We start from the raw sequence: 14628 nt of genomic DNA on the forward strand, positions 1-14628 counted from the left end.
ATGACGATCTTTATCGGGGGACCTGTTGCGTAGAACTACGCGTAAAATTCTTCCTTGTCATCATCGGTACTATCTGTAGGAGGGTTCATACGTAGAGTTTAAAATTCTGCTTGGCTGAGATGGCACAATCAAATAGAACAAAATCGAAGAAAAGTGATCATGCCATGCCTGATGATCAGAGTACCTCATTGAAATGGTTCGATATACTTAGTTGTATTTGTAGGTAAATAGCTGATAGCATTTGAAAACAAAACTATTTTTGAGTGCAAATTTACTTTAATAAGTCTGCTTGTTAGCCGTCATACCAATGAAAACTTCAACGCAAGTCACATTATTGGTAGCGAAACAAAAAGGGAAAAACAAGCTAAGCGCAAGCAATCAAACAATCGCACATCAATGTCATATTCAGGCGCGTGTGCAGTGTAGATGACTTCTGCGGACGCCATAACCGGCGAATCATGCCGCGGGCATAATCGCCTCGAAACGCCACTGGTTGTATTGTTTATGGGCAGTTCAAATGCCGATTTGATTTCTTTTCGTCTGCTACGTGCGAATTATTTATTTTCCTGGCCTCGTTTTGGATTTAGGTTGGGCTTGTTGTTAAAGAAAAATTACATCATAAACGAATCATAGCGTTTTTAGCTGGTGGCCCGTGTGGTACAGGCCGCACACGTTGCCCCTGGCAACGTACTTTTCTCACGCGTAGCGCGTACCAAATTGCCACCTCCGCAGCGGCAGCAGTTGACGGCGCAATTGAATCGTTATTCAGCTGTTTAATTAAAACGTTGCACTTGGCGATTGCCTTTCTGAGTAAATTATAAACTGCTGATAGTAACAAAGAGCTCTGACAGACGTGTGTTTTTTTTTTTTTCTTTGTAGTATGTAATAAATGTAGAGTTAAACATGCGTTCACTAGGTTGACCGTGGCAATGGACTTTTGCGGCTTTCAGCGAAGGGTTACAAAAGGAACAAACACCGGTTTAGTTTTGAGGTACACTTTTATATCGTGAAACTGTACACGGAAACACCTCTACGATTTTATTTCGAAATTAATTTTTGCACACTATTATAGTTGTGCTTGCAACTCAACGACAAAGGAATAAAGTATTTTTGCGGCTTCGCCGGTTTTTACGATCTTTTAATGTAATTCAAAATAACTTTTGTTTCCTTTTAGGACGCATCTTCATCAGATTAAAGTATTCGTATGAGTTTGCTTAGTTTATTAAATACTTATGTCTTTTTTCATAATTGAGAACTTTTCTTTTGTATGGCAAATTTAAAATTGCTGCTTATATCTTAACCAACTATCAACTCGATAAATAATTATATAAATTTTAATCTTTTTTTCTCATATGATTAGTGATATCTTTCGTCGTGCTTTTTGATTTGTCTGGATCTTTGAGTGGCAGAATTGAGTGTCGTCACAAGTGGACAATTCTTCTAACCGTTTCGCTTCGAAGAAGCGTTCACCTGTGACAGTGCTAAAGTTAATTTGTTATAATAAATAAATTAATATGTTGCCAGCAACTTACGCAGCTGCCGTTGGGTGGAAAGCGGTTTCGGAATGTTTTAGTAGGAGGATAAGTTACGCTGCAACGCAGATAGGGGAAATTACTCAGTGCCGGTCTTCGAAAAAATGAAGATCAATGTAGAAAATTCTGTTCATGCCGGTCCTAAGGAGTCTCTAGTCTTCCCCAATGACCAGCAGAATGTTGTTATCGTTGCTATGGTTGCTACTGTTGTTGTTGTTATTAACGATGGAAATTGTTGCGGCGTTGGATTCGACATTCACCACTATTGTGTCATGTTGTGCGGTACTACAAATCAGATCATTGGTTGTGGCGATGCCTGCTGTAGCTGCCGGGTCGCCAGGGTAGGCCGCATTGATCGTGGGACCGCATCCGGACAGTTCCTGCTGAACCAGACGACCGAAGTCCGCATCGATTTCGTTCAATCGCTCCAGAAGTTTTTCGCGATAAGATTCCGGCCATTTGCTGGACCATTCGTTAAATAGTTTAACCTAAAAATTCACATACATTAGCTATTATTATCTATTTGCACAGGTGGGCACCGCGGAATTAGTTAAAATTTTGGCTAGAACGCCTAGCACTTTCGCTAAGTTTTAGAAGTGTTAGCGCGTTGATTAGCCTTGGCTAACTTAAAATAGCCGCTGATTTTTGGAAATAATTATGTTTTCTCCTTCCAAAAACGTAGTGAGACTTTTGAGCAAACCTATAGTTTTTGTCAAAGATAATATTAGAATTCATTTTAATTATGTTCTCTTAGCCTAACAATCGCTCGGTATCACCGTATTTTATCTCGTGTGTTATATTCATTGACAAGATAGCGAAAATTGGGATGATGTACTTCTTATCAAACAATCGATCCCATTAACAAAATGCCAAGAGCTGACAGCATATAGACGTAATAATGCATTTAAAAGAAACACCTGCTTGTTCCCAGTGTTAGCATCGCTCCTCTTCATCGCTATCTATCTTATTCTTACCTATGTTTACTTTTCAAACAAACGCACACTCACCCGGCACTGAAACAGACTCATCGGTTTGTCCTGTCCGCTAATGTTTGCCATCCCGCAGATGATTCCGTTCACGTACACCGTTCCCCGGCCGGGGCTAGCCTTTGCGGTGGTCAGATAGGTTGCCAGCACCGGTACGAAGTCCTCTCGCTGGAAATCGCTCCATTCCGTGAACCACTGCACGATGTACCTGAACTCCCGGTCTACCGTTAAATTGTGGCCACTTCCAAGTGCTCCTCCTCCTCCTCCGCCGCCACCGGATGCCATTGCGTCAACCGTTGACTAGTCGTCGCCTGTATTTGTACCTCTTTCTGCTGTTTACACTGCGCAGAATAAGAACCCGAGAACCAGCCTATCCGGTTTTCGACCTTTCTGTCACCAACGTTGTGCTTTTTTTTATATTATTAGCCTCGCAACGCAGTACTTTCGATGATCAATAACTGTAACTCTTATTCTTCCTCCACCCAACGACGGCTGCCAATAAGTGATGCTATTGCTCTCGAAGATAACCGCGTTGATTGCTACCGATGGTACTTAATTGATTAGAAATACGAAGTACTGGACACTGCCAGACAGCGATGACCGACTTTCGCGTTGCCGTCGTCGACGCAATTGCCACAACCCACGAACGTTTGTCCCGTTTTCGTCTAGAGGTGTGAAACGTAGCACGGCAGCATTATTACCATACTGATTTTTATTATAATTTCTCTACTAGCTTTGTTTTGAAATCACACACTTGAAACTAATGCATATTTTGCATTTTTTATTGTATTACGTTGAATGCATCAAATCGTAAATATATGAGAGCGGATCGAAGTCGGCTACCTTTTCACTTATAGGTGTTGTTTTATTTTTCCTCGGATGCTGCTCTTGTTTTTCTTGTTTGTTCCGACTGTGCCCACAACAACTGTGCTGCGCTGTGATCTGATACGGATATGGCTCTCGATTCTCTCGAGTCTCGATTCGTCGCGAAATGTTATGGGATGCTGCAGCGAGTGGTGAAGTGAAACTGTGATGTGAATGTGAGTGAGAGGTGAGAGCTAATCGCGGACGCACCTGGCTGCGGCTGGCTGAAGTGGAGAGGTTCGCTCTTGCTTTGGCTTCGCGTTTTGTACATTGTAGGGATGTCCGGTATTTTGTTGATGTTTCGATATTCAATCAAACAGGCGTTTCAAAACTTGTGCCTTATTGTTATATCCTCGAATCTAAATCAGTGTAAAGACGTACAAATACGAACATGAACACTACTTTCGGCTGGGCGTTCGGCTCCAATGATACAACCAACATTTTGTTCAATTCTAGTCCCATTTGTTTCGTAAGAGTATGCTAGTCTTAACAGTAGTGATATGATAAGTAATCAGCTCAAAATTAACGTAAAAATAAACAATATGGTGTATAATGCGAACCGTTTGAACATTGAAACGAATAATCGAATCGATGAAGGAACGATCGAAATTCTACAATTTTGGAACACCCCTCTATTTGTATATGTCCGCTCCAAAACTCTCTCACGCCGTTCGTTGGGTTGACGGTTGAGTTGTTGTTTGCTTTTGGGCCGCAGGATGTGCGAGATTTAAGCTGGAATCACACTGACCGTCAGCGAGCATCATCAACAACGGATCGTAACGGAACGTCAGTGATGGTCGCATGCATTTTCAATGTGCGCATTCACACGCGTCCAGAACGTCATATCACGGAACGTCACGGCACTCGCTTGGGCACTCGTGTGAATGCGCCAGCGGGGTGCTATCCCTATCTTAACGAACGGTGTTTGACAGTCGACTTAACGAAGGGCGCTATTGCAGGAAAAGCGCCCGTCTGACAGGTAAATTTGCTGCAAACCTTGTCGAGATGTGCTGAGATGTTGGCAACAAAAACATGGCACCCATCGCAAGCCCCTGGAATGCGCTCATTGAAAATATGTACATGTGACCATCACTGACGTTCCGTTACGATCCGTTGTTGATGATCAAAGTAAATTGATATATACCAGGTACATGACAATGCGAGCTGTCATATACACTTTGCACTAACACATCTACACTAGTTCTGAGATTTCGAGCATTTTGTATGGAAAATTAGTTAATTTTTTAAAAAAATCGTTGGATACGCAAGATTTGTCTATTTTTTTTCTCACAGTTTTTATGTTTATGCTTAGAACATTACTTCTAGTATGTATTTTCATGAATACAATGAAGTGCAACATTCCAAATTGCAAGCGGAAATTTTTTCGTCAAAACGGTATCAAGATGTCTCAAAGAAATGTCGTTATATCGCTTTCCTACAAGTAGTAAAACAAAAAAGATTTTTTTTAAAATGCTCGGACATGATTGTTCAATAAGCAGCATGAGCAACATTGTTATCCGCCCGCGATATTTTTCGTCTGATTTCTGGTAAGCTTTTAAAGTGTTAATTATCTTCTAAGACCGTTTTGTAGCAATCTAAGATTACTTCTTATGGTTTTCTACGTAGTGTTGAGACGGGTAAATTTATGATAAAAAGGTATCATCTTGGAACAATGACTTTAACTTAAGGATTTTCAAGCAGTAGCACAAGCATCTATTCGAATAAAACTATTTTTTAAAAGAAGACATCGAAGGCAGATATTCAAGAGCATCATGCAAGCAAAATGTTGGATGGAACGTGTTTTAATTTAAGCAACCGTATACCGTATTGATCGTGAAGTATTAGAAACATTAATTCATTTTTCAATTGCACATCGAAATAGTTAGTCACCCATGTTCTCAAATTTTTTACGTATAATAAAGAAGGCTACAAGTGCAAATGACTTTAAAATATATTCCTTACATTTCATTGTAAATGTTCAAATATTTCTCTGGAATAATATAGCTGCATTCATTAATTACATATTAATTTAGTTTTAATTTTCATGCAAGTTCCACCATATTTCAGAACTATTTCTTCTTCTTTCTACACACACTAATGCAACCCTCGATGGTCACATACCTGGTATATATCAATTTACTTTGGTTGATGATGTTCGCTGACGGTCAGTGATTCCAGCTTTATTAATTTGACTTATTTGCCAACTAGCATAGATTTTTTATGATAGTAGTTTTACTTTGTCTTTTATGCATCAAGTTTTCTACACTCAAAATATTCTGCACATAACTAATGGTAAATTTCCATATGAAATTCTAGATGATTATCATGTGCCGCATATAAACACAATCCGCCTAGAAATACACATAGAAATTATACGGATATGAATAGTATGTGCAATTATACACATAAAAAATATGCGCATATGAATATTAGGGTAACCAACCTATTTTGGACCCCCTCAGCAGCTGTACATAATTTGGACACTTACAGCAAAATCAAATGGAAGTGTCCAAATTATGTACAGCTGCTGAGGGGGTCCAAAATAGGTTGGTTACCCTATGTGCAAAAGTTTCGCGTACCCATAAATTATAACTGTGTGGCATATAAAGTTCATTGACTAGGCATATTGCAAAAATCTATGTGTGGGACACATAGAAACTATACGAAAAGTTTTCTCAGTGTAGGTTTTAGATGAGTTTTAGAATGGTGGCCGGTTTTGACCTGCATAAAATGTCAAACTCAAGTTATTCACCAGCATGAAATGTCAAAAACGGCTCGGCATCTGTCAAACGGTCAAACTATAAACGTCGGTACACTAGAAATACTCACAGTAAGAGATACGCGGAAACTAAAGCCAACGATTGGGCAGCAGTGTATAAAAACTGCCAGCACTTGCTGCGGAGCAAAATGCTGTAGCAGTGTGACTTGATTGTTTTCAACATGATCCGCTTCTGTTATGTTTACATCAATTTTGCACAATAGAGCGATTTATCTTTCTATTTAATCAGTGTAAAATGTATTGCAAAGCTTTATACACACCGAGTATAATATTCAAGGTGCGTGACAATGGCTTAAGTAGATTTCATAACTATTTCAATACTTGTTAATCAAACATTTAAGCAAAAAATATGCGTGTTCGATTGGCTCCCTTTTGACAACTCTCGCTGCTCGATTGGCTCCCAAGATGGCTGCTTCCGCGTATCTCTCACCTCTGAGTATTTCTACGGTACACTACTAGAGCAGAGATATGCGAAAACTAAGCCAATGATTTGGTGATATCGTGAACTCCCGCTGGTATGACCAGCGCTGCCATAAATACAAATATTTTACTTACCTAATCAGCTCCACACACTTAACAAAAAGCACCGAATTCGGTAAAATTTTACCGAAATCTAAACAGCTGAACGTTCGGTAAAAATTTCGATGGTGCCAAACGACGTTTACAGATCATTAGTAATGTTTGGTGCAATAAAAAATTTTACCGAACGTTCAGCTGTTTAGATTTCGGTAAATTTTACCGAATCGTTTAAGTGTGCAGGCCGTAGTTTTCTGCTGTACGAAGAAGTCGTCTCCTTTCCACTCGGTCCATGACCGCAATTCGCCAGACACGTAGTCTGCGTAGGTGAGCAATGGGTGGTTCCCTAAGCAGCTGATGCAATTCATGGTTCGTTCGCCTCCTCCACGTTACGTCTTCTATCTGCACTCCGCCGTAGATGGTGCGCAACACCATTCGTTCGAAAACACTAAGAGAGTGTTGGTCCTCCACGAGCATGATCCATGCCACATGGCCGTAAAGGACTACCGGTCTAATCAGCGTCTTTTAGATTGTTAACTTCGGTCGCAGCGTCCTACGGAGTCCAAAGTAGGCACGATTTCCTGCCATAATGCGTCTTCGTATTTCTCTGCTGGGGTCGTTGTCTGCGGTAACCAGTGAGCCCAGATACACGAACTCTTCTACCACCTCGATTTCATCACCGTCTAAATGAATCCGGGGAGGAAGGTCAGCATTCACTTCTCTAGAACCTCTTCCTTTCATGTATTTTATTTTCGATACATTAATAACAAGTCCAATCCGTTTGGCTTGAGCTTTCAGTCTGATGTACGTTTCCGCCATGCTCTCAAAGGTACGTGTAATGATGTCAACGTCGTCAGCGAAATCAAGAAGCTGGACGGCCTTCGTGAATATCGTGCCACTCGTGTCTATCCCCACTCTTCTTATCACACCCTCCAAAGCGATGTTGAACAGCAAACATGAAAGCCCATCACCTTGCCGTAACTCTCTTCGAGATTCAAAGTGACTCGAGACTGCCCCTGATACTCGAACAACACAGATTACTCGATCCATCGTCGCCTTGAGCAATCGCGTTAGTTTATCCGGAAATCCGTAGTAGTTTGTAGTGCATAGCTGATCTCGATCGATCGTGTCATACGCCGATTTGAAGTCGATGAATAAATGATGCGACTTGTCGAAGCGCGAAAATCTGATCCGTGGTGGCACGGGCACTGGTGATAATCGACGACATAAAAGTTGGGAGAGTACCTTGTGGGCGGCGTTCAACAGTGTGATTGCGCCCTTGTCGCCCTTTTTGTAGATCGGACACACGATCCCTTCCGTCCACTCCTCCGGTAGTAGCTCCTCCTCCCAAATCTTGACAATGACCCAGTGCAGCGCTTTAGCCAGTGCGTCACCACCGTATTTCAGCAGCTCGCCGGGTAGCTGATTAGCCCCAGCCGCTTTATTGTTCTTCAGCCGACCGATCTCTTCTGCTACCTCCTGAAGATCGGGGGCTGGTATTCTGTAGTTTTATGCACGTGCTCCAAGATCTATGGCCATATCGTCACCTTCATGTTCAGCTACATCGCTGTTAAGGTGCTCGTCATAATACTGCTTCCACCTCTCGATCACCTCACGTTCGTTCGCGAGAAGATTACCGTCTGAGTCTCGACACATATCGGCGTGCGGCACATAGCCTTTGCGCGAACGGTTTAACTTCTCGTAGAACTTCCGTTTATCGTTAGCACGGTACAGTTCTTCCATCGACTCGCGGTCTCGTTCTTCCTGATGACGCTTTTTCCTCCGGAAGACCGAGTTTGCCAGTTTCGTGCTTGTTTATATCGCTCCACATTCGCCCTTGTACGGTGTTGCAGCATTCTCGCACGTGCTGCATTCTTCTCCTGCACTAATTGCGTGCATTCGCAGCTGTACCAATCGTTTTTTTCGGTTCGGGTTCATTGTACCTAGTGCCGCTAGAGCAATACTACCGATGGCGGTCTTAATGCCTTTCCAATCATCTTCAAGAGTTGCTGCGCCAAATTGCTCTTCCATTGGTAGCGCTGCTTCGAGCTGCCGCGCGTATTCCTGGGCAACTCCGGTGTCTCATACCTGCTCAATGAAGTAATTTGCGGTTTCGTCACTAACAAGAATGACATTAGCTGCGGATCGGTTATGCAGGAGTGAGAGGGGAGCGAAGATTGGAGGAGAAGATCCGGGAGTTTGATATTTGATGTTTTTGATATTATTCCTACTACAAACAACCTCAGCGAGGGCCCCAGCTAATGTCAAAAAATCTTTGTGTGCTTGGTGGAATACTTCATGTTGGGTCGCGGCGTACGGCTTCGACGCGTGTTATACACCGTCGAGAGTTTTGAGCCATCATACACCTGCTCCACGTCATCATCAGGCCTCCCTTCGTGAGGGCAGTGCAGATTGATGATACTGTAATTGAAGAAACGACCCTTAATCCTCAACTTGCACATCCTTGCGTTGATCGGTTGCCAACCAATCACACGCTGGCGCATCTTTCCCAGTACTATAAAGCCGGTTCCCAGCTCGTTGGTGGTGCCACAGCTCTGGTAGAAAGTAGCCGCTCGATTTCCGCTTTTTCATACCTTCTGTCCTGTCCAGCAAAGTTCCTGCAGTGCTACGACTTCAAAGTTTCGGGGATGTAATTCATCATATATTATCCTATCGCAACCCGGGAAGCCGAGCGATTTGCAATTCCATGTCCCGAGTTTCCAATCGTAGTCCTTATTTCGTCGCGTGGGTCGACGCCAATTGTTCCGATCCCTATTTTCTTCTTCGTTGTTGGTAACTTATAGTTTTCCAGGGCGGCTTGTTGGGCCTGCCCCTAACCCCCTGTCTCGCCGGAGGACCATCGTGCACAGCACTGTTTAGAGTCCCTGCTGGCATAAGGACGAGTATAACAATCAGCCGCCCCTAACATGGAGAACAGACGCTGTTTGAGCCGCAACTCCTTGGTGAACAGACGCTCGTGTTTGACGAAGCATTTCCTCTATACTGCCATGCTATGGTTACCGCGCCAGTATTCGCGTCGCACCTCCTAACTTCGCTATTGTCAGATTGACAACATTGCCCAGGCTACGCCGCATTTGGTATCATATGACTTGTGGAGGCGTGAGGCGGGAGCTTGTGAGGACCAGAGCTGTGTTTGACGCTCCTTCCAGGTTGTCAACTCACCATTTAAAGTCCAGAAATCAATCCTGTCGGCAAAAACAAATTTAAATTTGCTTGGAACATCCCCCAAGCCGTTGCCAAGTAAATTTTTTGACCTGGCATTTGCCCGAAGTCAGCCTTGACATAGGTTTCATCGTCCATCAGAAGACACACGTCGAACTTGGTAAGCACTCGGTCGTATAGCGTTCGAGCACGGATTTTAGCCACACTATTCTGTTTTATGGTTCGGTTTGGCTGTTTGGTAGCTCGATACCACTTGATTCCTTCCCGGAGTCGAATTCTCCTCACGGTACTATGGACAGCACCGAATTTTCTGGCCCAATTTCGATTCGACAGATTGGGATTCCACTTGATGGTCTGAAAAATCTTACCACGCAGTTTCCGGACGACAGTTCCACTCCGATGATTAGCTTGAGGCTTCCGAATCGTTGTCAATGTTTTCCATACGGTATTTCTGGGCAATTTCAGCTGTTTAGCTTCCCTAGATGCAGACCGCAATGGATTTTCCAAATAACTGTGCACAATTTTTTCCCTTCTTCGGCTTCCATGTTGTTTGTTTACAAAATACAGTCGTTTTGCGGAATGTCAAAAATACATAGGTGAAGCTAACAAAATTACCGACACGTGAGCGACAAGAACTTTCATTTCCGTTCACCAAGAGCGCCACAATATGAGCAAAAGTTTGTTCCAATTCTAAATGAAGCAAGCTTTATTAGGTTTACCTTTCCGTGTTGCTTAGTCGTCTGCCCAAAATCGAAGTTAGCTATTCAATAGAGCATTACCGGGCACGGCCGCGTGAAGGTGCTAGGTACGGGCTTAGGGTAGGGGTTTGCCTTCCCCATTTCATATGCAATTGCTACAACTACAACAACAACAACAACGCTCGTATATATACTGGTTTTTATTGCCATGATCTAGTTTTAACCTAAAACTTAAAACAATTTGATCCTTTTTTTTTCACACACCTTTCACTCGTCCTCAACTTTGCTTAGCTGACAAGATGCATTGTTCTAGTCTACCGTAACTAAACCGAATTAATTTCCTTCCGGCGTAAACAGCCGAAAGCTGTGTGATATAAGAATTGTTTTTTATCTTTTTTTTTGTTAGCTACATACGGTTTTCCCTAAATGTTCGTCTAGCAGTATTTTAGAGCTGCCTTAAACTGGAGCTGTATTTTTCCGGTTTCTTTCCTCAATTTGCATAGGGCTAAGTATATAAAATTTGGATTTCAACCGCTTGCGGTTGTAGATTTTCACTCGATAGTTGATCGTATTTGTTTGTTAAATTGTGTGAGCTTCATTCAATGTAAACGTGGGGGCTGTGATTGTACATGTAAATTTTCTAATAACTACTCTAATGTTCTTTTGTTTGTTTTTGCTATGTTCAAGAGGGTTGAACATTGCTTGTTCTACTTAAGTATCTACAATTTCATTTCTTGAATTGCGCAAAGCCTAACAACCTATTCATAAATTTTTTTTAACTTAATGAAAAGTATTACAGGAACAGTTGCTTATGTTGTACCTTAGTTTTCAACTGATAAAAGAAGGTAGCTGTAAAGCATGATAAAACTTTTTGCACGGCTTTGCGATATAAAACAAAAAAATAAGTTTTGAAATAAACGGAAAGAGCCGCAGAACTCCCTTCCCAATAAAAGTATAGGTTTAAAAGTGTGCAGACGATTAAAAGACCCTCCTCTTTTTGGTTACCATATACCACGCGACGATACTTTTGGGCAGTTTTCGCGACGGTTCCTACACTAGCAAAGTTGCTACGCCAGAAGACTTAACGTGCTGGCGTAAGCCATGGGCTTCACCTTCGGATGGGGCTGCAATTTCAAATAAAACAGCTTACAAATACGAATCTTTTGAATAGGACAAATTAATTGCACTCACCACGGCGGCGTATGTTTTGAACTGAGGGTTCAGATCATTGCCTTTCAGGTTAATAAAAGCACCCAAATTACCCATAGCGTCGCTGAAGTGAAAAAAATGCTGCGGTTATCTCCTTTCTAGGACAATTTTGGGGTTATTAGACTTACCAATAGTTTGGGGCAGAGAACACGGTAATACACTTGCCGTTATGTGCCACCTCGTAGCCCTGGTCTTTGACCTCGTGACTCCGGATGACATAGTCCAATTGATTAAACTCTAAGAATCGTTTGGTTACGTCCGGTCCGAACTGGATGCCCACGCCGCGTTTGGACGGTGCCCGTCCATTCTGCGGCTGCGGATCGGACCACAGCAGTTCACACATTAACCCCTCTTCCGGGGGTTGCCGGTTCCGATCGATGGCTCGGATGTCGTCCAGCGACACTCCGTCCTTGGCGAACAGGCCCCCGTGCATAACGAGAATTTTGCTGTTGATGCAATGCGCCAACGGCAGCCAGTTGTAGACGATCGTGAACATTTCCGACATGGTTTGCGAATACTTGGCTATCACCTCTCCGGTGAAGCCGTACATCTGGTTCATATTCACGCTTTCGTGGTTACCTGGAACCGAATTGCATTCGAAGATTGCTCGTTTGATGACAAGAGGTGAAACTTACCGCGTGACAGGAAGAAATGATCCGGATAAAGCAGTTTAAATCCGAACAGAGTGAATATGCACTCCACCGAAAACGAACCCCGATCGACGAAGTCCCCATTGAACAGGTACGGATTAGTCTCCGAAGGTAGACCATTGATCTCGAAGATGTTGAGCAAATCGTAGTACTGCCCATGAATGTCCCCACAAACGGTAAACTTACTATCACCTGCAACGGTTATGTCTACCAGCGAAGGTTGCTTTTTGAACAAAGCTTCAACATCGCACAGAATCTACGCAAGAAAAACAGACAAGAATAAACATTCAGTTCATGACCCTTCGGTGAATTACAGTCCATCTTACTCGATATGCAAAGTTTTTGTGTAACTTCTTCTCGTTTTTATACCATTCAATCAAATGCTTCATGAACTCTAGCGTTACTTTGCCATCCTCTAGCTTGGGTCCAGCATAGTCTGCTTCAATAGCTGCAAGATTCGGATCGTAACTTAACTATCGACAGATGCCATAAGGAAACCCGAAACTTACTGGCTGACTCTAGATCGCGACACATTTCCATCAAGCTCTTCTCCTGCTTATCGACGGCGATCGCCCGCTCGAAAGCCATTTTCTTCACAATCTTGTTGCATTCGGTGTACTTCAGTTGGGCATCCTTGTCGTTCGGACACCGCTTGGCTACGTACTCCAGATCCTGCAGGGCCAGCTTAAATTTACCGAGGGCCATATGCGCTCCCGCCCGCCGGTAGTAACCCTTCAGGTAGGCCGGATTGCATTTGATCGCTTGGACGGCATCGTTCAGGGCATAACCGAACGCTTCCTGTCGCAGGTAGGCGAAGCTGCGATTGGCATAGTACACCGCATTCGTTCCGTCCACCACGATGGCCTCCGTGTACAGTTGGACGGCATTATCGTAGTCCTTGTCTTAAAAAAAATGGTTGCGGTTAGTACGGGACACCGGAATTTAGATACAATTTCGGAACAGGTTTCAACTGGCTGTCACTGGTCGCTGGTTTTTTTACAAAATAAGAAAGAACTAAACGGATGATTTTACTGTTGTTCAGTTCATATGGTGAAGAGCTACTGAATTTTTATGCCTGCCTTCTAGCTTTAATTTGCATGATTCTACTTCGCACACTAATTTGATTGAACTCTCGTTTGATTTAGTTTACAAAGCATAATTCAATTTATTTCCGCAACGCAGTTTTCAATCAATAGGCCAAGAACAGACCAAGGAAAAATGACTTGCAGCTTGCAGTATGACGTAGGTACAACAGTACATAAAAAAAACATTCCAAAAATCCATGCCTTTGGCTGCTTGCTGCAGTTATTTTTAGTTCAAGGATATTCGAAGCTATTGATAGCCTTTATTTTGCTACCATTTTAACGTGTTTAGCTTCCAGTGTCGAACCGATAGAACTCGTCGAAACGTTCTAGGTTAAGGATTCTCTGCATCAACAACCCATAATCACATGCCTACGCACTTACACATACACGAGCACGCACAAGGTACCTCGCATTAGTTAGTTCGGAACGGACGGCAATGATTCACCTAACAACGGAACAGAGCCGACAAACCCCGTCCGGTAAACTTACTTTTAAAGTGTTCGTTAGCACGATTCTTCAGGTCCTCCGCTTTTGTCTTGTCCGGTTCTGCATTTCCGCTGGATTCCTCTACGGTTGATGTCACTTTTTCTGGTGCTGCAACAACTTCCGACATTGTTTCACACTTTTCTCAGCTGGAGCTTCTTTCCGGTTAACAGAAAAAAAGAATACGACGGTGAATCACGTACACGCACTTCGGAAAAACTTGTTTTTTTTTTGTTCAATGCAAACGAATGATTAGCTACTTTACTTTTCTAATTGACTGAAATTATTTTAAAAAGAAAAAAATTCCAGTGCCGCTGCCGTAATCGCCGATTTCTGTAGTATGATCAATCATTCACAGACAGCTGCGAATCAAGAGAACGGTGGAAGAACGAAGAACAAGGGATGGAACAAAAAAAACAACAAAAGCCAAGACAGCTGTCAAAATGGCATGTGCGGAGCAGGGGTGTCAAATATGAAGATTTTGTTTAAAAACTGGAAACTTTTAAGTTCGTGTGTAGATTTCGATGAAACCCAATCATTTTCAGTATCATTGGATTTATGCAGATATACTGTTCAATTTCTTCAAAAAGTGTAAAGCCTATGTAGCGAATTAATTCCTGAGTTTTTGATAAATATTTTTAGT

The 14628-nt window shown here is 42.6% G+C and overlaps 2 protein-coding genes across 3 annotated transcripts; both read right to left on the bottom strand.

Annotated features, from left to right (window-relative positions):
* Positions 1-989: 989 nt before the first annotated feature.
* On the bottom strand, positions 990-3531 carry LOC128735091 (uncharacterized). 2 transcript variants are annotated; one of them, XR_008412006.1, is made up of 3 exons: positions 2540-3531; positions 1533-2020; positions 990-1470 (listed from the first exon to the last, which is right to left on the bottom strand). XR_008412006.1 is itself a non-coding variant. In XM_053829579.1 (2 exons), exons 1-2 carry the CDS (start codon positions 2801-2803, stop codon positions 1685-1687), a joined length of 600 nt encoding a protein of 199 aa, XP_053685554.1. In that variant the 5' UTR covers positions 2804-3531; the 3' UTR covers positions 990-1684. The 2 variants fall into 2 exon arrangements, 1 of the variants encoding a protein (XP_053685554.1); XM_053829579.1 differs by having other exon boundaries at positions 990-2020.
* Positions 3532-10747: 7216 nt separating this feature from the next.
* Positions 10748-14259, bottom strand: LOC128733795 (serine/threonine-protein phosphatase 5). Its single transcript, XM_053827597.1, has 7 exons — positions 13992-14259; positions 12927-13319; positions 12744-12865; positions 12403-12673; positions 11896-12346; positions 11750-11831; positions 10748-11682 (listed from the first exon to the last, which is right to left on the bottom strand). Exons 1-7 carry the CDS (start codon positions 14113-14115, stop codon positions 11626-11628), a joined length of 1500 nt encoding a protein of 499 aa, XP_053683572.1. The 5' UTR covers positions 14116-14259; the 3' UTR covers positions 10748-11625.
* Between the last annotated feature and the right edge of the window lie 369 nt (positions 14260-14628).

Source organism: Sabethes cyaneus, chromosome 1 (assembly GCF_943734655.1).
Source record: "Sabethes cyaneus chromosome 1, idSabCyanKW18_F2, whole genome shotgun sequence".
NCBI lineage: Eukaryota > Metazoa > Arthropoda > Insecta > Diptera > Culicidae > Sabethes > Sabethes cyaneus.